This window comes from Choloepus didactylus, chromosome 8 (assembly GCF_015220235.1).
Source record: "Choloepus didactylus isolate mChoDid1 chromosome 8, mChoDid1.pri, whole genome shotgun sequence".
Classification (NCBI taxonomy): domain Eukaryota; kingdom Metazoa; phylum Chordata; class Mammalia; order Pilosa; family Megalonychidae; genus Choloepus; species Choloepus didactylus.
This window is the reverse complement of record NC_051314.1, coordinates 9,591,913-9,618,219: the sequence shown is the minus strand read 5'-3', so window position 1 is coordinate 9,618,219 and position 26,307 is coordinate 9,591,913. Positions and strand designations below refer to the sequence as shown.

General features: G+C 55.3%; 1 protein-coding gene and 1 pseudogene across 2 annotated transcripts; both read right to left on the bottom strand.

Moving 5' to 3' along the window:
* Positions 1–1,764: 1,764 nt before the first annotated feature.
* On the bottom strand, positions 1,765–21,119 carry TTLL12 (tubulin tyrosine ligase like 12). Of its 2 annotated transcripts, none has more exons than XM_037845626.1 (14): positions 20,616–21,119; positions 17,067–17,242; positions 14,334–14,532; positions 13,671–13,830; positions 13,456–13,589; positions 10,934–11,010; positions 9,362–9,478; positions 9,068–9,262; positions 8,590–8,701; positions 7,537–7,688; positions 6,976–7,057; positions 4,536–4,604; positions 3,812–3,950; positions 1,765–3,256 (listed from the first exon to the last, which is right to left on the bottom strand). In XM_037845626.1, the coding sequence occupies exons 1-14, from the start codon at positions 20,820–20,822 to the stop codon at positions 3,111–3,113; spliced, it is 1,965 nt and encodes a 654-aa protein (XP_037701554.1). In that variant the 5' UTR covers positions 20,823–21,119; the 3' UTR covers positions 1,765–3,110. The 2 variants fall into 2 exon arrangements, with proteins under 2 accessions (XP_037701554.1, XP_037701555.1); XM_037845627.1 differs by lacking the exon at positions 20,616–21,119 and adding an exon at positions 19,210–20,341.
* On the bottom strand, positions 20,959–26,307 carry LOC119542521 (annotated as a pseudogene).

Genomic DNA, 26,307 nt, shown 5'->3' with positions numbered 1-26,307 from the left:
CCTGGTCTGAACTGTTGCCTGGGGCGACTTCGTGCAGTTGAGGTCTGCTTGAGCCCTTTCACGCCCCTCACTCTCACCCACTAGCAATAAAGCCACCTCGAGACAGGATGCACATCCCGGCCGTCCGCACAGTCCCAGGCTTGGCTGGCTGCTCACCAGCGTGGAGCGAGTGGGTCTTAGGACTTGGCCTGACTTCTGCTTGGTGAGCAGCTACCCTGGGCTCCTTGACTAAGAGATTCTACAGCACGCTGGTGCCACTTGAAGGACCTGCTGCCTTTGGGTGCACTGATGTAGTCATGGATGGCTGCTGGGGACACGTCCATTTCAGGCCACCCCTGTAAGCTGTGGCTGTGGCATTTCTCCGGTATTGCCATCTGTGATGGTTTGGAGGTTTTATGGATCCCAGATCACGTTCTTAGAGCTAATCCATTCCTGTGGGTTAGACCCATGGTGGGTGGGACCTTTTGACCAGGTTATTTCAGTTGAGGCTTACCCTGGTGAGTCTTAATCTGCTTACTGGAGTCCTTTGTAGGAGGATGAAATAGAAAGGACAGAAGCTGAGAGAGAAAACCACAGAAACAGAGAGGAAGCCACTGGAGCCAGAAGCTGGAAGCAACAAAACCCAGAAAAGAAGGGCGAGAGCAGCAGATGCCTGTGCCTGGCCGAGGAGTCCAGGATCGTCGGTCTTTGGGGAGAAAGCATTGCCTGTTGATGCCTTAATGTGGACATTTTCATGGCCTCAGAATCGTAACCTTGTAAGTTAATAAATCCCTGTTGTAGAAGCCAGCCCATTTCTGGTACATTGCATTTCGTCAGCTTTACCGAACTGAAACACCCTCTACAACTCTGGTGCAAGTAACATGACTCCTGGAATCCTCTCCACTCAATTCCAAATGTCCAACACTTTTAAATTCTGGCTTTTGATGAATTCTTAAAACAGAAAAAGTGACCAGGGTGAAAATGAGCACCAGGGAAGTATTTGGTGGGATAAGAGCTGCCTCCCCTGCAGCTTCCCCAGGTCTCAGCCTGGTCTCCGGGACTACGGGCCCCGGCCATATGACCTTCCTCGGGAGGTGGCACCGACCAAGGTGTGAGGGCACACTGACGCGAGAGAGCATGTTTATGACCACCGAGGGCCTGGTTTGGGTGCTCTCTGCCCCCCATGGCTGTAGGTACCCACTTGGCCTTCCTCCTGCAACGGGGAACCTGGAAATAGCCCCAGCCCCTTGAGGCTTTTGGCCCAGTAGCTGAGTGAGCACCTGCCCTGGGGGCACAGGAAGACCCTTGTGGGAAGATCCGGGGGCCCCTCTGCATCATTTAACCCCCAGAACCACCGTGTGGTGTCCCTGTTCCCACCACTTGCGCTGGACCCGGCTGTGTCCCAGCTCTCCCTCCACCAGCCCCTGAGCCCTCCTGGCGCCCCGTGAGGTCTGCAGGTGGGAGTCGGACACCCCCTTCACTGCACCCGCTCTGCAGGGAAACAGACACAGAGAGAACCAATTCCTTGGCCTGAAGGCACCCTGGGACCGGCCTCAGCTCTGCATCCCTCCCCACTACACCCTGCTCTGGAACAGAACCCGTGCCAGGCGCTCAGGCCCGGGGCAGGGGACTCAGAGGCCTCAACGCCATCTCGTGGCTTCTCCCATCCCCTAATGCCCACGTCTTCCTCCTTGGGGTTTTCCTCACCGGCCAGCAGGTTCCACACAGCTGCACCAGCATGTCAAGCCTGTGGGTCCAGGGTCCCCAGAGAGGGGGAGGCCAGCATAAGGGAAGAAGGCATCCTTTATTGCAGCACAAATCAAGATGAGGGCCGTCAGGGACTTGGGGCGTCGGCAACTTTCCCGAGGAGAAAACCAGGGATGAGGCGTCCACACGGGCAGTCGCCGAGAAAGCCCTGAGGAAGGAAGGGTGGCAGTGACAGATGGGACCCCTCTAGCTGCAGGGGGAAGCTCCCATCAGAAGGGGCGAGGCGCTCGTCCGCAGGGAGGAGCCAGAGGCAGGTCGGGAGGCCAGATGTGCTACAAGGACGACTTCTTAGCTTCAAAATGAGACAAACTGCCAGCACGCCCCACCCTGCCGAGGCCAGGGGTCAGCCCCACTGCCAGCTGCCACCCAAGAAATGTGGGCGCCGACTCCAAATGGCAGAAGAAAGTTAAGGAGAAAACTAGTGTTCTCACATTTTCCTCCCACTTATTAAAATGATGAGAATGCAACACCTAGACCCCAGTGGGAGAGGGCGTCTGACTTCAACACCATGTTCTCCTCGGGACCAACTAAGGTGCAGCCTGGCACTGTTGCTCGGCCGTCCCCTGCTTAGAGCCGGGAGCCAAAGCTTGCTCTCAGCTGCCCACGTTGGAGCATCCCAGTGAATCCCAGATGAGGGGGAAACCACCGGAGTGCTCAGGGGCAGGGGGAGCACCGGGACCACGGGACCTGACAGGCCACTTCCAACGTCAGGGTCTGTGACCCAGAGGCCGGGCCTGCCCTCGTGGAATGGAAGGGACAACAGAAGGTGGTGGGCTTCCTGTCCCGGGATTTAACGGGAGGCTTGCTGGTGAAGGCTCCGGTTGAGCCGGGCACAGCAGTAAGGCTGGTTTGTGGTGGGTTGGCAAGCAGAGCCTCCACCCAGGCACTCTGGGGACCCTGGTCACACAGGGCCTGCAGGCAGAGTTTGGGACCCCATTCCCAAGAGCAGACACTTCCCTTGGACCTCTGTTCCTGGGGAACGCCTCGTCACATCCCATGAACCCCTTTTGCTAAAGGCCTCTGGAAACATGGCTGCCCAGTAACTGAACTCACTTGACGTCTGGGATAAAGCACTTGGCTGAGCTGGAGCTAACGGCACAGACGGGGGTGGGGGAGGGGACAGGGCCTCGGGAGGTGCTCGCCCCTGCAGACCTGGTCCTGCTCCCGCTTCTGACCCACGGGGGTGAGCAGAGCCCACAGGGGGCCAGGGTCGGGCTCGGCAGCTGAAGCCGGTGATGGCTGGGGAGGGCTGAGGCTTCAGGACGAGGGCTGCGACTGGGAGGTGGGGAGGAGGGGCCGGGCAGAAGCAGCTCAGAGAACGGAGCTGGAACCTGCCCGGGGCACAAGGCGAGGGCCGGGGGCGCCTAGGCCAGGTGGGTGACGCGGCTGGGCTCGTCCAGAAACAAGGTGCTGAAGACGTCGTTGAAGAAGGCCGGGTGGAACTTGCAGGCCCGCTCGCAGTCGGGGTTGAAGTTCACCTCCAGGATCTGCGGCTGCATGACTCGCTTCCCTGGATGGAAGAAACAGGTGGGGGCGTGACGGCGTGTCAGGGCCTCTCACTCCTGGGAGGAGCTGGGTGGACCCCGGGAAGGCTCTTGGACAGGATCCGGGGGCCACAGTGACCACCTGTCACGTGACTGCGGCAGGGCAGGGCCTAGAGCTCAGTGGCCTGGCTCTGGGGATGGCATGAAAGCATCACACACCAATTTAGATGTTCTGGTTGGTCAGAGAGGCAGAGAGGCAGTGCCCAGTGGGAAGGCTTGGGCCCAGGCAAGGCCTTGGTACCTTGGAACCCAGCATGGCCCAGCCAGGCCTTGCACCCAGGGCTCCCCTTTGCGTGCTTTCCTAGCACACCGCAGGGCCACCCCTTCCCCTCTGCACTCTGCCCTGCATGCCGTTTCCCCTAACGTGAGCCTCCCCAGACACAGGCCCTCAGCTTTCTTGAGCCAGAAGACTGGGTTAGAAGGCCCTGGGTGGCACCTGCTGGGGTTGGAGGGTGGGGAGGAAGCTAGAGCATCTGTTGTGGGCGAATGGGGCTGGGGATGGAGACGTGCAGCCTTCTCACCATCTGGACGGACGTCCCACTTCAGCATGAGGTCGATGGCATACACAGCCCGGGACGAGGGGTAGTCGCATAGGCCAAGGGGCGCAGGCTTGGCACACGCCACCTGGAACAGCTCCGTGAAGGCCTGGAAGATTCCGGCCTAGGGACCGCGGCAGGCAGAGTCAGGGGCCTGCAGGGCTTTGCTCGTCAGGTCAGCCCCTCCCGTCGGCTTCCTGATCCGGGCCCGTGGCTCCTTCCTGAGCCCAGTGCCTCCTACGTGCTTCGTGACTCTCGACCAGGCTGCGGGCTTTTCTGCCCAGTACCTGCCCTGTGTCCCTTCCTGACATCCACCCCCAGCGCAGCCCACTGCAGACCTGGTGTGTGTCCTTTCCTCAGAGCTTCTGGGCTCCACGCTGCACCGAGGAGGCTCAGTGCGGGCAGAGTACTCAGGCCAGGCTACGATCGGGAGACCAGCCCCTACTCCCACCCCGACCCTGCAGCCACATGGCAATTCCTAGGAAAGGTAGCGCCCTTGCCCTTGGGCTGTTCCAAGTGTGCGCTGAATGTCTCTCCAGATGTCCCTCTGTGGAGTCCCCTCCAATACCCCACATGGGCCCCTAGTAGTCTGGGGAGGATGGTCTGAGGAAGACCATTCAGAAGAGGCAAAGACCCCCACCCACCCACCTACCATCCCTGTGTCCAATGCCAGTCTACAGGGGTGAGGGGGCAGCCTCTGAGGACTCACCTGCACATCCTTCCAGGGAAACTCCGGATACTGTTTCTCAAACTCAGGGATGAACTCGTCATAATGCACCTGTAACAGATACGGGGAAGGAAAAGAAATTGGAAAGGAAGAGTGAAAGTTTTTCTATTTGCAGATGATATGATCCTACATATAAAAAGTCCTGAAAAATCCATAACAAAGCTACTAGAACTAACCAATTAATTCAACAAAGTGGTGGGGTACAAGACCAGCATGTAAAAATCAGCAGTGTTTCTATACACAAGATATGAACTATCTAAAGAATAAATCACGAATGAAACTCTATTTACAATAGCAACTAAAAGAATCAAATATCTAGAAATAAATCTATCCAAGGATGTAAGGAACTTGCATACAGAAAACTATAAAACATTGCTAAAAGAAAACAAAGAAGACCTAAATAAACGGAAGGGCATTCTGTGTTCCTGGATTAGAAGACTAAATATTGTTAAGATGTCAATTCTAGTCAAAGCAACTCACAGATTTTCAAGGCAATCCCAGTAGAAATTCCAAAAGCCTTCTTTGCAGAAATGGAAAAGCCAATTATCAAATTTATGTGGAAGCGTAAATAAAGGCCCGGTACAGCCAAAGCCATTTTGAAAAAGAACTTAGTTGGAGGACTCGCACTTCTCAATCTTAAAACTTACTACAAAGCCATAATAATCAAAACAGCACAGTACTGGCACAAAGACAGATATAGAGACCAATGGAATCAAACAGAACATTCAGAAATCAACCCTCACATTTCTGGCCAACTGATTTTTGACAAGGGTGCCAAGTCCACTAAATGGGGAAAGAATAGTCTCTTCAAGAAAGGGTGCCGGGAAAATCGGATGTCCATATGCAAGAGAATGCGGGTGGACCCCTGCCTCACACCACATTAGAAATTCAACTTAAAATGGATCAGAGACCTAAGTGTAAGAACCAGAACTATAAAACGCCCAGAAGAAAACATAGGGAAGCAACCGCAGGACCTTATGTTAGGAAATGCATGAGCAAGAAAAGAAAAAAACAGATATAGCGGACTTCATCAAAATTAAGAACTTTTATGCATCAAAGGACATTAACAAGAAAGTGAAAAGACAACCTACAGAATGGGAGAAAATACCTGGAAACCATATATCTGATAAGGTTTAATATCCAGAACAAATAAAGAAATCCTACAACTCAACAAAAAGACCAACAACCCAATTAAAAAACAGGCAAAAGACTTGAACAGCATTTCTCCAAAGATATACAAATGGCCAAAAAGCACATGAGAATATGCTCAACATCATTAGCCATTAGGGAAATGCAAATGAAAACCACTATATGATTCTATTTTACACCCACTAGAATGGCCACTATTTAAAAAACTGGAAATAACAAGTGTTGGAAGAACGTGGAGAGACAGTAAAGTAAAATGGTACAGCCATTGTGGAAGACAGTTTGATGGTTCCTCAGAAAGTACAGAATTACAATATGACCTGGCAATCCCACTTCTTGGTACCTAACCAAAAAAACTGTAAGCAGGACTCGAACATCAATTTTCACACTGATGCTCACAGTGGCATTATTCACAATTGCCAAAAGATGGAAGAAACCCAAATATCCATCAACAGATGAATGGATAGACAAAATATGGTATATACATGTATATCCATACATTGGAATAGTATTCAGCCATAAAAAGGAATGAAGTCCTGATATATGTGACAACAGCGATGAACTCTGAAGACAGCACGTTGGTGAAATAAACCAGACACAAAGGGACAAATACTGTTTGACCTCACTGATATGAAATAATCAGAATAAGCAAACTCACTGAGTCAGAAACCAGAACACAGGTTACTAGGGGCTAGGGTGGGTTTTCTATTTGGGCTAATGGAAAAGTTTTGGTAACGGATGGTGGTGACGGTAGCACAACATTGTGAACGTAATTAACAGCACTGAACTACATATTTGACTAGGATAAAAAGGGGACATTTTAGGTTCTATATATGTTACTAGGATAAAAGTAATAATTAAAAACCTTGCAGGAAACACAGTGAACCCCAAGTTAAACCACAGACCACAGTGAATGGTACAATTATAAAAATGTTCTTTCTTCTATCAGCTGTCACAAGGGGACCACGATGATGCGAGGAGTTAACAGCAATATACAGGAAGTCTTTTATGCATGATTCTTATGTAAACCTACAACTCCTCTAAATAAAAAAAAGGAGCGGATCTAGATGCATGTGTGTCACCCTGGGGGGAGGGAGCCTTAGGACTGCACAGGTTTAGGAGCGCAGCATATCACAGTTATCTTGAAAGGTGTTTTTGAAAGATAGATTTAAATAACCTGCCTGCCTGGGCTCCATAGAAGACCAAGCACGGCCCTGTCAGGGTGTGGGTCTGGGCAGGGGGCAGAGGCCTGCTCCGAGCTCCATGCAGCCCCTACCTGCTTGAGGACCACATCCGGGTCGTAGTTCATGACGGTGAAGTGCTTCTCGTAGTCGTCCAGGTCGTTGAGCGCGAAGGGCCTGGAGGATGAGCAGACGGTCACCCACGGGCTCCTGAGCAGCTGCTCGAGCCCCGTGGAAAGTGGCCAGATCCAGCCTCCCAGGTGCAGGCAGGTGGGGGGAGGCCACTGCGGCAGAGCTGCAGCTGCCCCGGCCTTGGTTCCTTCTCTGGGCAAGTGGGGAGGGGGCGCCAAGGCCCTCTCCGAGTGTGGTCAGGTGAGTGACCCGCTAACAGGGAAACCATAGAACAACTGTGGTTTTGACACCAGAACGTCTTATTTTATAAACCACTATGGTGGTGGATACAGAAACTTGCTCTGAAGCAGGCAGGGCCAGGACTATCGCCCATTTAACACTCGGGAAGATGGTTGTGGCAGGTTGGGTGGTGGGAAAGGAAGGGCAAAGGAACTTCAACCCCGGTTCTCAGCTTGCAAGTAAAAGAGAGGCCCCGTGGCCCAGCGCCCTGGCCCGCGGACCCGGCCAGCCTGCCCCGCAGTTACCGGTTGGAGAACCGCAGCCAGAACACGTCGTACACGAACAGCTTCAGCGGCTTCACCGATCGCAGCAGCACGACGTAGCGGATGTCAAACTTGACCAGGCCCACATCTTCCCGCAGGAACAGGACGGGGCTCTCGATGTACTTCGACACCACCTGGGGGAGACAGACGGGCTCCAACTCACCTGGGGCAGGACAGGCAGGGGGCACCTCACCCCTTGGGCATGGGACACCCCACACCACTATCACATCACAGAGACATGGGGTGCTGCCTGCTGCCCCTACCCCCAGCACTGGGCTCCGGAACACACGGCTCCCCGAGCAGGGCCGCCTCTTCCTCGTATCTGCAGAGGCCTCTTTGAACCCGGAGTGGGAATGGCCCAGCCGCAGCCGCACTGCACTTTTTCTGCCTTTACAAACCCTTATCCAGGTTGTGACAAATCCTTTGTACTGACTGTAACCTTTTAATTGTAGGAAAAAAAGGCTACCATTTTCTAGGTTTTGAGAATTGAATATACGTTCTCACCCATGATTCCACCCACTCCTGTCTGACTGCTGGGGTTCCCCACAATTGCTGATTTTTCGGCATGTGTCCTGCCAGCACGGCGATAAAAGCGGCCCTGGGATCTAACTTTGTGTCCCTCCACACTGCCTCTGAAGTACCCTGCAGGCCTCCTGGGGCCTCACCCCCGCCCCCAGTGCCCCGTTCCTCCCAGGACCACTGGGCAGCGCAGGGCAGGGAACTTGACAGGCTTGGAAGGCAGACACGCAGAAGGCTCGGCTGGAGGCACCTCCTCGGGCCTGAATTCTCACATGGCCCCCGCAGCCTCAGCACAGGGGAAGGAGCTTGGTGGGGCCATCCCGGGAGCTGAGGGACCCTGAGTCCCCACTGACCCTCCAGAGCCTCACCTCCTCCCCTACAAACGGGGGATCACCTGGACCCCTCACCCAGGTCCGGACCCACCCCGCCCCCTTGGTGCTGGGCTGTGACTCTGATCCGGCCACGTGCCCTGGTCTGCCCCCCCACCCCCTGCCCGATGAGGAGCCGGGGTCCCACCTTGGGGGCGCTCTCGCGGTGCCGGATAACACTGCCCAGGTGCTTGGTGACGTGGGTGTCCAGGCTGCGTGCCAGGTTCCAGGGCTTGCAGATCCAGTGGTTGTCCTCGCCCCTGGGATGGAAGTGGGGGTGCTGAGCATGCCAGGGCCTGCCCTCGGGGAACGTCTCCCAGGACTGTGTAGCGAGGAGCACCCAGGGAAGAGCCACGGAGGAGGCATGGAGGAGGCATGGAGGACGGGCCCCGGGGAGTAGCCAGCGCCAAGGGGGCTGCCTCCTGGCTGGAGAGCCCAGCTGTACAATAGCTGGGAAGGGGGCATACAGCACAAGTAGGGGTACAAGTATAACTGCACCATGTCCCACCGCCCCTGCAGCTGATGCTCAGCGAGGAGCAGGCCTGGCGGGGAGGCTGGGGACAGGTGGGGGCCTGACGGGGCGCCCTGTCCCTGGCTTCTTGGCCCACCAGCCCCATTCCTCTTACCGCTGCTCCCGCTGCTGGAAGTAGCTGATGAACTGGGGCAGCTCGGTGCGCAGGTTGAAGGTGCGGGGCAGCCAAGGCGGGCCCTCGGGGCCCCCCGCCCGGCGGGCGATGGAGGCCAGGCAGTCCTTCACTGTCAGCAGGTTCTCGCAGGGGAACTGGTTCAGCAGCACGTTCGGCCTCTCCTGGCTGAGCCTCCTGCAGGGCCGGGTTAGGGCATGGCCGGCTCAGAGGGAGGCGGGGGCTCTGGGGCAGGCGGGGGACCCCCAGGGCCCGGGACGAGGAGGGGCCCCTCACCTGTAGTCCTTGAAGTGTGAGAAGCTGTAGAGCACGTCGGCCTCGGCCTCGCTCGGGGTGAAGGCGAAGCGTGGGTGGGTCAGGCTGCTCAGCACCTGCTGGACGTCGGTGTAGACCCTGCGGAGGGTCTGAGCTGAGCTGGGCTCCCAGCTCCCCTGCTCCACCCACCTGGACTCCTAAAGCAGGAGCTCCGAGATGGGCCCCGGGGCTCAGCGGCTCCCAACCCCACTTTAAAGCCGAGGACACTGAGGCGAGGGCGGCAAGAACCCTGACTCCAGAGTCCTGGAGGCAGAAAGAACCGGGTATAGACCCCCTGCCCCCCAAGCCTGTTTGCTGAGGGATGGGACAGCTCACTCCTCCACACCTTAGATCTTGCACCCGTAAGATGGGACAACGGCGTCAACCCCACATCTGTCATGAGGACTAGACGGGATAGTTTCAGTTTTTAACATACAAATGCCCATTCTTTCCTCCCATGTGGCTATAAAAGAGAGCAGGGAATCGTGCCCAGGAGAGTTCTCTGGAAGCAGCAGGGCCTGCTGGGACCCACACATGGGCTCTCGCCCACACCTGAGGCCCACTCTGGGCAGAGGCGAGGAGCCCCTGGGACCCGGTGGAAGGTGGTGGAGGGTGGAGTGGAGCGTGTTGCCTGTTCCGAGGTGGCCAGGTTTGGGCAGCCCAAGGGCAGGTGCTCTGGGGGTCTGCAGGGGAAAGGCTGGAGGCAGCAAGCCCTGCAGGGGACCGGACGGTGATGTGGGCAAGGGAAGGTGTGACAGAAGTAGGAGACAGGAACTCGGGGAGGGGTGGCCTGCTGTCCCTCCTGGTGGCTCCCCTGAGAAACCTCCTGAGCCCTTGGCTCTCCAGCAGACAGGTGCTGCTCCCTGCATGTCCACTTCCTCGTCCATAACGGGGCGTGACACCCAGCCACAGCCATTGTGTCTGCTGCCGCATGGGGTCCAGCCTTGACTTGCTGGCCTGAGCTTACGGAACCCTCCAGCCCACACCTGCAGGTGTCAGGAACGGCCCCTTCTTGCAGCCCTGGAGCCTCTTTGAGCCGCCCTGCACCCCTCAGCCAACGCAGGCTCTCCCGGCCTCCGGGTGGGGCTGGGGGTACCAGCCTGGCTGGCGTTTCATCTCCAGGACCCAGTGAGTGCCCTCACACCCGGGTGAGCAGAGTGGTGCCCAAGAGAGGCTGCCAGGGCTAGGACCTCCTGCTTCTGGAGGACGGGGAAGTGGGACCAGTGTCAGGCCCACCTGGCCGCCTCAAGTGCCGGTCCCCACCCCCAATGTGTTCATGGCCTGTTCCTATTTCTCAAGGGGACATTTAAAAGGCCCTGTGTGCAGGAGCCCTGCCCATCCCCTCCCACTTTCTACAGCATTTTCTGTGGATCCCAGGAGCCCCACCCTGGGCATTTCTGCCAGTGTCACACCCAGACTACAAGCTCCCCAGACACAGTCGACAAATCCTGAGAGCCTGCTCTGTGCCACGTCCTGTCTGAGGAGCCGCGGGGACCACGGTGAGCGCGAGGAAGGTGACCTCAGAGGTCATGGCACAAGAGTGGGGCCACCTACTTGAAGACGCGGTCGTGAGAACACGGGGCCGGACTGATGGGAAGTGGCAGTTTCTCCTTGTTTTCCTCCAGAATGGCCTAGGAGGAGACACGCCAGAGACAGAATGGAAACAAATGAACACATGCCTCCCAGCCCGGGGCAGCAGGCTTACAGGAATTCGTGGGGCACACACCTGCCCAGCAACCCTGGACACACACCCCAGTCCTCAGGTAGAACCTTCCACGGGCATCACAGGGCTCACGGCTGCCGCTCGCTCGCCAGCATCCGGGGCCTCTGCTCACCCCCCGTCCTGAGACTGTACCACAGCCGCACCTCCATCAGGCACATGCCAGGCAGCGAGGAACAGCCTCCCAGGACAAAACCAGTGCTGGGCGGGAAACCCAGCCACTCCATAGACAGGATCCGGGGGCTCGAAGCTCTTGGATGCCCCAAGAGAAGGAGCCATGTCTGTTGCAGTGGGTTGATCAGTATCCCCCCTCAAATTCAGAACCTACAAATGTGACCTTATTTGGAAATAGTCTTTGAAGACGCGCTCGGTTAAGGATCTAGAGATGACACTGGATTAGGACAGGCCCCAAGCCCGATGTTCTTTTAAGAGGAGAGGACACAAAGAAATACAAGGAGGAAGGCCACGTGAAGACGGGGGGCCGGCAGCGAGGCCACCAGAAGCCAGGAGAGGGGCACGGAACAGACTCTCCTTCAGAGCCTCCGAGGGAACTGACCCTGCCGACACCCTGATTTTGGAAGTTTGGTTTTTGAATTGTAAAAGAACACGTTTCTCTTGTTCGCTCTCAGATCACTTGCTTGAGGAAAGGCCAAACACCATGTTTTGGGAACCACGGCCCCCTCCCACGGCCAGCGCCTGTTGTCAGGTGAGTGAGCAGGTGCCATGGACGTGGGGCCTCTCGCCCCAGTCGGGCCTCAGACAGCGGCAGCTCTGGCTGAGAGCTTGACCAAAACCTCATGACAGACCCCGAGACAGCTCACCTAGACCAGCCACATCCCAACTTGTATGTGATGACAAACGTCTGCTAATTTGGAGTCATCTGTTAACCGGTGTTGGCTAATGGACCCAGGCAGCTCCCAGGGCTCAGATGGGTCAAACAGGGAAAAGCCACCAGGATACTTCAGACACGGAGGGTCTGGCTTGTCTTTTCTCCTTTTCCTCCTGGCCAGTACCCAGCTTCCCAAGAAAACGTACTCATTTTGGTTTACGTGCCATTAGAAGACAAAGTCAACACCAGGAAGTGTCTGCTCCCTAGCCATTCCTAAGCCTTGCCCTCTGCATTCATAAAGGCGGTCACCAACTCGTTCAGTCGATCGTTTACGAAGCACCATTGGGTGTGGGCACGTGAGGAGGCACTGACGCACACCCCTGAATTGAGATCAGGGATTCGGGATGGTTGGTTCAATTGCCACCGACTTAAACCTCATTCGGTGCCAGCAGGACCCCTGCTGCAGCCCGGCCCCTCCCAATCAGCAGCACTCACAGAAACAGCTGACACTACGCGTGCTTCCTGCTCTAACTTGGGTTAACTTGTCTAATCCTTCTGACAACCCTTGGAGGCGTGGGGATCGAGTGTCTGATGAGCCGGGGGCAGGCAGGGCAACATCAAACTCCGTGGGGCAAGGTCTGTAGCCTCTGCCCACACGCTGGCAGGGCCCCCTGTTTTGGACTCCAATTCTCCCACCAGCTGTGTGACCTTTGGCAAGTTACTTGGCATCTCTATGCGTTGGTTTCCTCATCAAGAAAATTAAATCAAAGCTAAGCCTATGCTGTAAGGTAGTTGTGAGGATTACCCCAGAGAAAGCCCCTGAAGCCTTAAGCGTAGGCTCCTCACCAGCAGGTTTTCAATTGGGCCCAATCACTGGGAACGGTGGCCAGAGAGCTGAGGGCAGAGGAGGGAGGGGTGCCAGGGGAGTCACGCTCCTAGCCCCTGCAGGGCCCTGCCTGGTTTGGGCAGTGGCTGTGTTCCCCAGGGTCCAGCTTGTTTGCCTCAGGCCTCACCCTGACCCGCTGCTCCCTAGCCCTGCCCTGCTCCAGTGGCTGCCCCATGTACTAGGTCTCTAAATTAACTCTCGCCCAGGTGAGCTCATCTGAGGGGCCAGCCGGGTCCTGGAGTTATCACTCTCTGGTGCTCAAGGACAGTGTCTTCACATGACACAGTGCCTAAAGGCAGGTCATGAGGGAACATGGCAGGGATTCACGGCAAGTTCAACTCCATGGCCCACACTTTCCTCCTAGTCCAAGGAGAGCCCTCACGCGAGAAAGGGCCACAGTGACTGCCAGCAACTCTGACCTCCCCAGCACCAGGCCTGAGGCCAGAAGCAGCTCATTTTCACCCTCTGAGCTGAGTCCCTCATCTCTCAAATGCACCCCAAACTTTTCTCTATCTCCTACAGTAACCAGCTCCAGGCCTGGTACCCAGCTGGTGTCAATAACACAGGGTGACTGGATAGAGAAGGTTCCAGAAGCCACCCTAGCAAAGGGGCCCTGGGGAGGGAGGCGGAGGCTATCGCACCTGGTAGTACTCGTCGGGCAGCTCAGGGGTGGAGGAGCTGAGGTCCAGCAGGTCGGCAGGTGCCCAGGGCAGCAGCATGCACTTCCGGATCAGAGGGTCAGTCTCTCCGTAGGCAAAGTCCCGGGTCACCTCATCTGCAGCGGGACACACCCATCAGAGGGTGGCAGGCGGGACACGGGCCCCAGGCCCTTTGGGGTAGTGTGAGGCTGACTTACCGCCTGTGTCCAGATCCCTCAGGGGCCACAGCAGCGTGTAGGCTACTTGCTGTGGCATGTAGAAGAAGGGCGCGGTGGCAAAGCTGGGCACGTCTGAGTGCTGGATCCGTGAGCCAAACTCGTCCATGATGTACCACACCGGGACCTTCTCCTCAGCCGTCTGCAGGCAGGGCACACACAGCAACTCTTGTCTATCCATCCACCACACGTATGTTTGCTTTTTTGGTATACTGGGGGAAGGCTGCCTGGAGGCGGTGGCATATAAACTGAGATCACAGACCTAAGTATTTGTCTCCCCATACTGAAAGTCCCGAAGGGCTGGAGCACAGAGGGTGAGACTGGGAGGCCAGCAGGGTTGGGTGCTGGAGACCCAAGGACAAGTACTGAAGGGGCTCAACTCTCCTCCTGAGGGTGGCGAGGAACCATGGAGGGCCTTTCAAAAGAGGGTGACAGGATCTGACCGTGTCCTAGCTACAGGGGGCTGGGAGAGGCGCCGGCCCCTGGTCCAGAGCCCCTGTGCCTGTGGCGAGGCCTTGGGGAGTGAGGGCCATGGGAGAAGACGGATTCACTCTCCTGGGCTCCCCAGCTCGTCTGCCAGCACAGGGCCGTGAAGGCCTATGGGTCTGCCCTGCCCCTGCCCCATGGGCCCGGCCTCCTGCTCACCCCGTGGGCCAGCTGGTAGGTCTGGTTGAACTTCCACATCTCCTCCAGCACCAGGTCCACAGCCTCCATGCTGGGCAGCTCGCCGTGGAATGCGACGCCCATCAGGTTGGCCATGCGGTGCAGGAGCCCTGGTGTCTGCTGCAGCTGCTGGCGGGCATGCTCCACGCGGTACGTCCAGGCGTGGTCCACGAGGAAGATGCTGGGGGCACAGGGAGAGGCGGCGTGAGCATCCTGCAGGCACCATGAGTGGGGATCAGTAGGGAGAGGCGGGTGAAGGCGGCACTGGGTAACTCGGGTGGGGGCCCGGACTTGGCACCAGCCTGTCTGAGACTCGGTCTCCCCCAGCGCCACAGAGGCTGCTGTGGAGGCTGGTGGGTGTGGGCTGAGCTCCCAGCTCTGTGACCACTAACTGTGTGGCCTCAGACAAGTTATTCTCTGCAAACCTTTGAAAGGGGGCAATATGCACCCACCTCACCCCCCTGGGCTGGTGTGGGCATTAAATGAGACAAAACATGCTACATGCTGGCTGTACCTTAAGAACCTGTGATAAAGAATGTATCCCCAGCTGGACTCTGACCTGCCAGAGGGTGGAGGTGTTCTCCTGTCTTGCTACCTGCAGGCCCGGCACCCAGTAGGATCTCAGCCAAAGTGAAGGCCCCACGTGCTGGGAGGCTGGTGGTGGGCAGGTGCTCAAAGGAGTCGCTGTATGCAGCTCACGTGCACCCTGGACTTCCGGAACCTTCTGTGCAAGGATCCAGACCTTTCTACGGAGGAGCTTCAAGTCCCTAAGTGCCCAGAAACCCACAGTCCTCACCGCTTGGTTCCCTGGGAGGAAACCACTTCCAGCAGCACAGTCCCTGGGACACCCGGGGAAACTGGCGGACGACAAGGAGGGTGCCCAGTTACAGGCCTGGGTCATGCCTCCCCCTGCTCCTCCAGGACAGAGAACCCTCCCTGAAGCCCTTCCCAGGGCCTTGCTAGCTTAGGAGGCTCCAGAGACACAAGGCTAGTGGCCCCTCCTGACCCTACAACTTTGCTCCCCTTTTAAAATGAAAGGAATAGCAGCATTCTAGTCCTCAGGCTGGGTGGTGAGAGCAAAAGTACTCCTTTCAACATAACTCACGCTTGCGTTGCTTTTATTTTTCTGTTCGTGTGTATAAAAATATCCTAAAATAAAAGTCTATTTATCTACTCCCACCCTTGTGCTCAAAGTTTCTGGCTGGGAAGCTGTAAGATGCAGGCAAGAGCACCAGGCCTTCAGGGCTGGCCCCACGGAGTGACCCTGGGCAGGTGTCCAGAGGCAGGTGTGGAGGAGGAGGCCGGAGGGGCTGACGGGGGCCGGGCTGCCAGAGAGGGCACAGAGGGCAAAGGCCTGGAGGAGGAAGGCCCAGGAGAGGGAGGGCTGGGGGCGAAGGAGATGGGCCGGCTGCGGGTGGTATTCTGGGGCCTGGCTCATCTGGGAGACAAGGGAGCCCTGACGCTTTCTGGGAGCTTCTTGGGTGTGAAGCACATGAACAGAGCTTGCATTAAGTTTTACTGAAACTCCCACAGCAGCCTCAGGAGGCCACGACCTTCCCTTCTAGTTTAGAGATTAGAAAAGAGAGTCTTGGAGGGCTGGAATCACACCTTGGGCTTCAAAGCCAGGGCCCTGGATCCCCAGTCATCCCTCCCCGCCTGATGGGAGCTGTGTGTGTGTGAGTGAGTGTGAGTGGGACTGAGGCTGACTGTGAGCTCCACCGTGCGCTCCTCAGGTGGCTGCTGTGCTGACTCACCTGTACCTGGGCCTGAGCCAGCCCTGGGCGAGGAGCAACAGAGCAGGCGCACACATGGGTTCACTGCACTGAATTTAACGAGCCCCTCCGCTTCTGATCCAAGAGTATGTGTGGGGGGTCCCTGTCCGGCTGTCATCACTTGTGTGGCCAATCCTGCTGCTTGGGGCTAAAGGAGGTGGGCAAAACTCCCAAGCCGGCAGCCAGACCCTTCCTGAGGGGCTACGTGTGGACCCAGAAGCCCTGTGACACTCAGGGGCTATTGGGTTTCTTCCTGGAGGTTTTGACAAACTCGAGTGGAGAGCTGTCCCTAGGGGACAGAAGCGTGGGCCCAGTCTGAGCTCTGCCCCCGGCTATCCTGTGGCCTTGGATGAGGTCCAGGCCTGCTCCGGGCCTCAGTCCCTTTATCTGAGGAACTCACCAGACCTCATGCTTCCCAGGCAAAAGCACCAGGAGATCTTTTAAATATGGCTTCCTGGGCCCCACCTTCAGAGATTCAGATTCAGCAAGACTGGAGAGAGGACCTGGGGATCTCAGAAAAGCCCCTGCCCTATTCCTACACCCCTCCCCAGCTGCGCCATTAACCAGCTGTGTGAGCTTGGCAAGCCCTTCCTGCATCTGTTTTCTCATCGGCAAAATCAGAACATGTGACACCTTTGGCGTGGGGCCCCAGACTGGTGAGACCACGGAGGAACCTCTCTTGGGCTGGGATAAAGCATGACTGAAATGGGGAGTTATCACACTGGGGCAGAGGCTGCCCGGAAGCCCAGGTGGGGACTCAGTGAGCTGCATGCCCGTCATGGGCTGTCTGGAAGACTCAACGGACAATGCCTGGCACAAAGGAGGTGCAGGAACGCCTGCCATCATGCTTTCCCCAGCAATGAGGATCTTGGTGAAACTGCTAAAGGAAACCGAGCCCTGAGGGTAGCTGTGCAGACAGCAGCCACCGGCCTCCGACTCCTACCTGTTGGGGTCAGCCGCCCGGAGCCCGTTTTCATTGGTAACAATGACCTTGAAGCAGAGCTCGCCCCCGGGGTTGGGCTGCTTCCTCCGCACTTCCCGCACCTCCTCATCCTCGTTCTCATCCTCTTCCACTTCCTCCACTTGCATTATCCCAAACATCTCCCCAGCGTCGAAAACCTGGGGGCCAAAGCACAGGTCAGCAGGGGGTGCTGGCGGGACATCCTGCCCCAGCCCTGCCGTCCAGGCCTCCAGAACAGTCAGCTCCTCCAGAGGAGCAGCCCTCCCAAGCCACCCCCACTCTCTTGCAGGCGGGGGAGCCGAGGGTCCTGGAGAACCAGTCAGAACTTGGACCTAATGGACCCCACTGCTACCTGAGCCCCTTTATTCCTCTTACCCCACGGGATGGCACCCAGGGAAATGGCGGCACGTGCCAGCAGGTGGCAGTTAATTTGGTCCAGCCCCCTTGCTTTATGGGGAAACGGGGCCCAGAAAGCAGAGGGTGGCCAGGGTCACCCGTTTTCCTTTCATCAGAAAAACCAGTCCATCCTGGGGTGGGGTGTGGGGCACAGGGCCCCAGAGCCTCCTCTGACCACCCCGCCAGCCCCCAGAGCAGCAGCTGGGACGGTGGCAGTTTGGCTTCTTGGGTGCTCTGGAGTCAGGCGGAACCCCCTGTGGTGATGCCCCCTCATTCTGTCAGTCTCAGGCTAGCCTAGGGCAGACCCACAAGTAACACACACACACACACACACACACACACACACACACACACACGGGCAGCAGACCCACAAGTTACACACACACACACACACACACACACACAAACACACACACACACACACACACACACACACACACACACACACACGGGGCTGCCCCATGACAAATGCTTGGAACAGGCCACGACACTCGGTAACATTATGCTTCTCTGAGACTCACTTTCCTCACCTGTGAAGGTGGGTATCATCTACCGTATCTATCTTACAGCGGGGGCTCAACAAGGGCTGGTACCCCTCTAAAACCTCTTTTTTATTACTCTGTTAAATATTCTCCTATGTTTCACAGAAATTCATCCCAACAGTGGAAACCAGCTGCTTATTTGCTGAGAAGCAGCAGGTGGGACTGGGCACCTAGGGTATGAGGGTGAATCCCTCATGCACCCCCCTGCCCCTGCCCAAGGTGAGTTGGGTAGAGTTAGGTAAATGGTTCTGGGGCCGAGAGGGCCTGGGAAGACTTTTTGGGGCCACAATCAGAGGTGAGCTTGGAAGGGGCAGGCTTGAACAGGAGGGGTGGGGGGGTTGCCAGAGCAAAGGCCTGGGAGAGGGAGGGCTGGGGGGCAGGGGAGCAGGCTGGCTGGGGGTGGTCTCCAGAGGGCCAGGCTCACCTGGGAGACAAGGGAGCTCAGGTACTTTTTGGGACACGCCCTCACAGCAGCCCCAGATGGCCATGACCTTCCCTCCCAGTTTACAGACAAGGAAAGAGGCTGAGAGAGCTGGAATTCACACCTTGGGCACCAGATCCCAGTCTGCCCTCCAAAACCTGACCAGAGAGGCCTGGCTTGGCCTCCCCTCATTATGCTGTGGGGGTGACCACAATCCCTTCAGGATGGACGGGAGGGGCGTCTTGTGTGATAATGAAGGGAGGGCTTTTTCAACTGGGAGGTACACGCAGGCACAAGAGTTGAAACATTTTTAAAACACTCCCTGTGCTTTCCAAGGGAAACAATTTTGTCCACGTCAGGGCTCCAGGGTCACCCAAGGGGCGGAGTCGAAAAGGCCCCCCTCTTCTATCAGCAGGTGCCTTCTGGGCCAGAGGGCCCCACCCCCACGCCCGGCCTGCAGGGGCAGGAGGTTTCGCTGGGGAATAATGGCTGCAGGTTTGTGTCTGGCAAAGCAGTGACTCAGAGCTTTCTGTAACTGCTAGGGAGGATCAAGAAAAAACTTTCTGCCCCTCAGGAGAGCAACATGGCCAGGGCGGCCTGCAGAAGGGTGACTGGGGCAGAGGGGATGCCCCAGGGACTGCCAGCTACGTGCTGGGCGCTGGCTGAAGTTCATTCCTCATGCCACCATCCAATCTCAAGCACGTCCGTGGGGTGGGATGGGATGGCCTCACCGGGCCGTGACACAGGTGGAGACTGAGCCACCTGCCTGAGGGTTTACTGCTGATGGGGGCTGGCTGGGCTGGAGCCGGGGTGGTGGCACTCTGGGCTGCTTCTGCCCAGCACACGAGGACATTTAATCCTCACTAAAAACTGCCAGCATCCCTTTCACCCCCAGCACAGGCCTGGGTCTGGAGTGAGTCCTCAGGAAACGCTGGCAGGATGGAGGGTATATCATACAGGTAAAGGAAATTCACTGTTACAAAACAGGTTTCACACTGAGGTGCCACTGAAACGGCACAGTGTTAGAGCATCTATGTGTGTTTGAGCTGGAAGTTCTCTGGTACAATCCTGGATTTTGCAAATATAGAAACGGTGTCTTAAGAGTGGTAGGAACTTTTCCGCAGCCAGGCTCCGGGACCCAGAGTTCCTGGCCTGGCACACACTTGGCTGTGGGGTTCCACTCGTCACCCACACCTTCAGAACTTAGCTGCTTTGTCTCGCCCCTGGGAGGCAGGCCCCTTTAGGGGAGTCTGGTTCCAACCAAGGAAAAAGCCTGTGGGGCACTCTGGCAACCCCCCAAAACCAGCATCCATGCCTCACCCAGGACCAGCAGGAGCCCCGTGGAGGCCAGGTTAGAGCAGGCTGAGGAGCAGAGCCGAGCCTTCACCACAAAAAGCGACAAACTAGAAGCATCTGGACTCCTTTTTTCATTTTTTCTTAATCTCCTCTATATCCTGCAGCCTCGCTTTTCTCTCATCTCCAAAACGTGGTGACAAGAGGTTCCCGTCAACTGAAGAACCAGGAAAGTGCTCAGTGAACGGTGGGTTACACGCACTCACCGGCTTCTTCCCCTCTCCCTGACAGGGGCAGGGGCTGGGAGCCAGCACGGGAGTGGAGTCAGCCCGGCCGGGTGAGAGGCATTTCCTCTTCCTGATGCTGATTCCTCACAGGACCCGGCACACAATAAGAGCCGAAGCTCGATTTAGCTCCAGTTCCCGGTGGAGCTCTGTCCTGGCCGGGGCCCTGGCAGGATGCGGGCCACACGACAGGCCTCTGACCCTAGAGGACTCCTAAACTGCCAAGGAGGCCAGGTCTCCGACACTCCGCGTGACTCCACAGCATCAAATCTCTGCCGGCTTCTCCAGCCTCCACGGAGCGGGACACCCCCCCGGCTTCCCACCAAGACCTCCCCACCTCGGCACAGACTTCTCGCGCCCTGAAATGCCCTCTCCAGACTTCTCCGCGCGGCCTCCCTCCCACAGCTCAGCGGCACGTGCGCTCCAGGCGGCCTCCCTGCCTCTCCACCGCCCGCCGCAACCGGCCACGGCCCAGGGCCCTCCGCAGACCACGCCCGTCCCCGCAGCGGCGCCCAGGGCGCTCCACCCGGGCCTCCCCGGCTCTCCTCAGGAGGAGCCCGGGGGTCTCCCCGCTCCGCGTCGCCCCGGCCCGCACCTCGTGCTCCAGCTTGTGCAGGAGGCGGCCCCAGTACCGCTCGGGGACCCCCGAGGCGCGCAGTGCCGGGCCGTGCAGCGCCGCGAACTCCGCCAGGGTCGGAGTGCCTGCCGCCCGCCGCTCCGGGCTCGCGCCCCGCGCCTGGCCCAGCTCCGGGTCCCGCTGCGAGCTCGGCACCGCCGACTCCGGCCCCGGCCCGGCCTCCATGGCGCCTCCGCCAGCGCCAGCGCCAGTTCCAGCGGCGCCGCAGCCCGCGGGCCCGGCCCTCCCGACGCGGCCCGCCCGCCAGCCCGCCCCGCCCTCCGCCCGGCGCCGACTCGCCGCGGGCCCGCGAGCGCGAAGCTCAGGGCGCCAAGCTCGGAGAACCGGACCCGGGCCGCGAGACCCGCGAACGGGCGTCCGAGGGGAGCGAGTGCGAGTGCGCGTGCGTGAGCGAGCGGGCCTGCCGGGAGAGGGGCGCCGTGGGTGCGCGTGCGTGAGCGAAGTGGCGGGAGCGTGGGCGCGCGTGCGTGAGCGAGCGGACTGGTGGAAGGGGTGCGCGTGCACGAGCGAGGCGGTGCCCGGCGCCGGTGGGTGCGCGTGCGCCGGTGGGGAGGGCGTGCGGCTGCCCCAGGGGATGCCGGGAGGGCGGGGCTATAGTATCCTTCACGGTCAGAACCGGAAGGGACTCTGGAGACAGTCCAGAAGGGGAAACTGAGGTCCAGAGCCATCGGTGTGGCAAGCTGTTGCCTTGCAGTGACGTCATTTTGAGGGCTTGCAGACCCCTGTGGTTGCTGCAAAATACTGGCCTTCTCAATTCTTTATATTAATATTCGGAATATAAATTAAAAATGAGCGTTACCTCAAGATTTTTTTTGTTTGGTCACAAGTCGAGATATGTCAAAGTGCAATTACGGAATTTACTCATTTGAACTGTCATTATTACTTTGTTCAGTTCTTCTACTGCTTCCATAGGAATGCATTTCCGTGTCTTCCTGTTTGCAACTTTGTAACATTTATAAATTGCTAAAAAAAAAAAAAAGCCCCAAAGGTGAAGATTTTTTTTTGGCGCTTCAGTCCCTGAATACCTGACTCGAGATTTTAAACTGAATTTGAATAAAATGTACCAAAGTTTAGAGGATTGTTTCTTAAAAGTTCCGTGTCACTGTAGGATACTTAAATGGATTTACGAAGGGGATCTGCAAAGGCTCAAACAGTTCCAAACTCCAGCTGGTGAGGGAGGCAGAGAAAAGCATGGTTACTTTCCTGCCAAAGTACTTTTTTTGTATTCAACATGAGTTTTGTCACGAAAATTCAATAGTTCAATTACTTTATATGAAAATTATTTGTAATTTTTTTGACAATTTTGATTTCTAATTCAATTGGGAGAATTTTACAGCTTCTTTGGATGAACTGATTAACTTTGTGTGTACCACAACCAATTCCAAGTGCATTTCTGCTCCATGGGGGTCTTAATTTAATAAGAATGTTTAGTGCCTTCATGCCTTCCTCCATCAAACTTGATATGAGTATTCTCATTGCAAAAATAAAATGCCTGCATTGTGAAACTTTGCAACTGTATATATGATAACATTCAGGATAGTGTCAGTTTTTCACTTTGGACAGAATGAACTTCCAAAACCTTTATTTTGACTCCGTGAATTGGATAAAAAAAATGGAACCACCTGATGACCCTGATACCAAGTGGCATCAATTATGGAATAAATCTTTAGCCAGTGGAGCCAACACAATAACAGCAATGGATTTGCTTTTCTGAGGAGTACAAGAAAACTTGGAATTAATAATAAAGAGTGAAAATAATGTAGAAAAAGTTATTTGATCTAAATGAAGAGTCATGATTCACAGAGTGATATGCAAACCTACTGTTGCAGCTGCACATGTTAACTCATTTTGGGGGCACAGTCTACTTAACATAATTCTAACTCTGAGATAGATGGGTTGTTTCTGAAGCAGAACTGTCATCCGTTTTGTGGTTAGTGTTCTCTCTGTTGTCCCCTTGGTGGAAAGTGAGTCAAGTATTTTATGGAAGTTTCACTTTCATAATCGACTTTGAGGAATGGAAAGTCAGAGCTTAATTTTTAGTTAAACGTGGACTTTTAAAATGTTTCTTGCTCCTGAAAGGGTTTATTGCAAAATACAAACAAAAACAAAAACCCAACTACCAAACAATATATCAATCAAAGCCTGTGGTTTTATACCATACAATAGGGAACAAAACCACTGTAGCAGGAGCATTCAGGTTCCCCTATATGGGGCCGCTCAGCTGCCGCAACCTACACATTTCATGTGTAACTAATTTATAATTTCCCTGGAGCATCAGGCATCTTGCCAGCCACCACCCAGGCTGAACTCAGGTGGCAGACAGGGGCAGCAGGAGCCCATTGATTATTCAGTTCATGACAATATTATAAGAATTATCATCTACTTCACAAAACTAATTATTGCTGTGGATAACTATATTATATATTATTTTTTATCATGCCTTATAATATTGCTTTATTATGAGAAACCATGAATTGTAGTACTTGAAAACCTATCTGTCATCCTTGACTTTTTCCTCATTCTCTGAATCAGTCTGGAGTTTACCCACTCCGAGGAACGGACAGTAAATCCAACTCAAACTGGCTTAAGGAAAAAGGGTATTTGTTGGCTCACTTAACAAAAGTGTTCATGTAGGCTTCAGGTCCAGCTTGATCCAGGGGCTCAAATACTGTCACCAGGATCTGGTTTCTCTGTGTTGTCTCTCAGCTCTGCACTTCTGCATGTTGGCTTTACTCTGTGATAGGCTTTCCCCTCATAGTGCTAATATGGCTGCAACAGCTCCAGCCTAGATCCTCCTGGGAATCAAGTCTCATTGGCGAAGGGAACCTGAATCCCAGGGTCTGATTGCATCATGTGAGCATCCCTGACCCAGTCCCTGTAATCAATGGCTTGCGATGCTCTGATAGGACATGCTCCTCTCCAGATGCAAACCTAGTCACAGCAGATGCCTGCTTGAAACCCTTCGTGGTTATCCAGTGCTGCAGGGATAAAAGCCCAGTCCCTCACGTGACTCCAGGGAGCTGGTGATCCCGGCCCTGCCAACCTTTTCGGCCCCCTTGTGTCACACTCTTTCCCTCGTTCTTTGAGATCCCGCCCCACTGGCTGTCTTCAGCTCTTGGTGTATGTCTTGTCACCCTGTCTCAGGCGTCTGGCGTGTGTTGTTCCTTCTGCCTGAGAGCTCTTTTTTTTTTTGTTACATTTTATTGAAAACTGCACTGAACACTGAATGTCCACCTTTACAATAAACAAATACAGTAATGGTAACACACTAAAACAAAACATACTTCTGATAGCCATTATTTTTCTGTTTGAGACAGTTTTTAAAAGTTTTTTTTTTTTTTTTGGTCATAAAAACAGGAATGTACCTACACAAAGGCTCAAAACAGGCCATCTTTTAAAACAAAAAGGTGATGATTCACAAAAAACTATGAATATAACGTAACTAGTTGATCCAAATCTAATAGGATTTGTTAAAATCAGTCACATCTAATAACAATCTGAAGTGCTCTTGTGTAAAATACCACGTGAAGGAAAGACTTTATCAATGTCTAAAAAAGTGGCTTTGTTCATAGGCAATCTGACAAGTTACCATAAAAAGTGTTTCCTGAGACATAAAGAAATGGAACGTTCTTCTTCTTGAACCCTTTTAAGTTCAAGACTTCCCACTCAATAAAATAGCTGTGCCAAACATATGCAAAATATATTTGGGTACAAACAGCTTGTGAAACTTAATGCTTTTGTTTGTTTGTTTGTTTTTTGCATCATCAGAGGGTGCCACTGAACTTCAGCCACCGTGCCCGCTCAGTACACAGTTCTGATGCGGGAGAGGCACTCCCGGACAGGGGCCTTTACCATCTTCCACCCTCTGCTTGCAGTGGTCTAGCACAGGCCAACGCCTTTCTCCCCATTGTGTAGTAAATTAATCTTCCTGTTAGCGAAAGAGATAACCGGCCCCCATGGACCAAAGGAGCAAATCATAGGATGAGGGGGTTTCCTTTTTTATATATTTTATTTTGATGTTTGGAACTCTCAGCGCAACACCTGGAGCAAGGTGCTCAGGATCTGCTGTGCCCAAGGGACTCATAAGGGAAAAAGATCTATTTATTTGTTATGATTTGATACACATGAAAAACTCAGCACACAACAACAGAGGTTGGTCATTAATAAATCCTGTCCTAGTCTTTTGGTGCTTTCAGAAGCAGACAACTTCAGTTTTCCCACACCTCGGTTTCTAGCGCTTTTGTAGCTCTAGCACTACAACGTCAGTGATGCATTATGTCCAGCAGTTAAAAAGACTGCATCAAATCTTTTTCTCTTAGTTCATCAATTTTTCTCTGTCTCCTGGTCCCAGGTTTATCTGAATTGTTACCTTTTGACCTTCTGTGCTGTTGCTCGTTGGGGAGCTCTCGACTGTCCCCGTGTTTTGTGTTTTGCGGGCTGGTTGGGAGAAGGAGCTTGGGAAGGGTGTGCCTCCATGGGGAGGTTGTGGGTCACTGGGATGCCTCCAGGGTTGATCCCTTCTGTGGCCGCAGGAGGCCTCCCGGAGACACCCCCACGGTGCTGGTGGGTGTCTGTATGTGGCACGCGTGAGCTCTGGATGAATTGCTTGCTCATCTGTTACTGACCAAGGAGCTGTGGTAGCAAAACCTTGTTGACACAGTTTCTTAAGCTTTCTGGGATGCGACTTGTGATTGCTCGACAGATCTCAGTAGCAGCTGCCTCCCTCACCTCTAGCGATGCTTGCTCAATGCACCAAGCAGTGCGGAATGTACAGATTAGATTTGGTGCATCTTTCAGTGGGCCCTGAGCAAAGCTCAAAGTCTCCAGCTCGTGCACATCAGGGGCCGCCCCTTGGATTCTTCCTTCCTTGAGGGCTTGGGCTAAGGCTCTCTCGTTCACCAGCCCCCCATGGGCCACATTCTCTAGGAGTGCCCCTTGCCTCGTCTGCTTTACAGTAAAGTCATTCACAAGGTGGTGGGTGTGTTCATTGAGATAATGGTGCAAGGAGACACAGTCGCTCGTATACAGCAAGTCCTGCAGCATGTAGATCCTCTGCATGCCCAGGGACTGCTCTGTACCACCCTGCAAGTAGGGGTCATAAAACAGGACGCTGAATCCAAAGGCCTTGGCTTCAACCACAACCACCTGCCCCATGCGATCAAGCCAGTGAGGCCCAGAGACTCCCCAGGGATGCGGGCTCCCTGGAGGCCACCTTGCAGATCTGCTCCACGTTCTGGCCACATGCCTTCCCCCAGCGCCTGGTGCAGCCACATATTCTGCCGGCACAGGTTGAAGATGTGGCAGATGGTGGAATCTGCGGTCTCTTCTTCCGCTGCTGACGAGCTATTGCACACGGCAATGCCAGGCTCGCCAGCAGCCTCGATGTCCACGTTGTCGTAGCCACTGTCTATTGGCACGATTACGCTCCAAGGCCTTGAACTCCTCCAGGACTTCCCCAGTGAGGGTGATGGTGCGGTACATCATGGCGCCCACTGCTTCGTTTAAACCCTTCCCATGGATCTCTTGCATGGCCTGCGCATGACAGAAGGCCCTGGTGGCGAGCTCCTTTGGGATTGGCATCTCATGGCGCAGTCCCTGCCACTGAACCACCAGAGGGCAGGGACGCAGGGGCCATTCATGTCGGGGAGCG

Coding starts and splice junctions, on each gene's coding strand:
- TTLL12 (XM_037845626.1), bottom strand. CDS start 20,822: ATGGAGGCCGGGCCGGGGCCGGAGTCGGCGGTGCCGAGCTCGCAGCGG. Junction 13,831..14,333: donor CCTACCAGCTGGCCCACGGG/GTGAGCAGGAGG, acceptor CCCTGCCTGCAG/ACGGCTGAGGAGAAGGTCCC. Junction 9,263..9,361: donor TCACACTTCAAGGACTACAG/GTGAGGGGCCCC, acceptor CCGGCCCTGCAG/GAGGCTCAGCCAGGAGAGGC.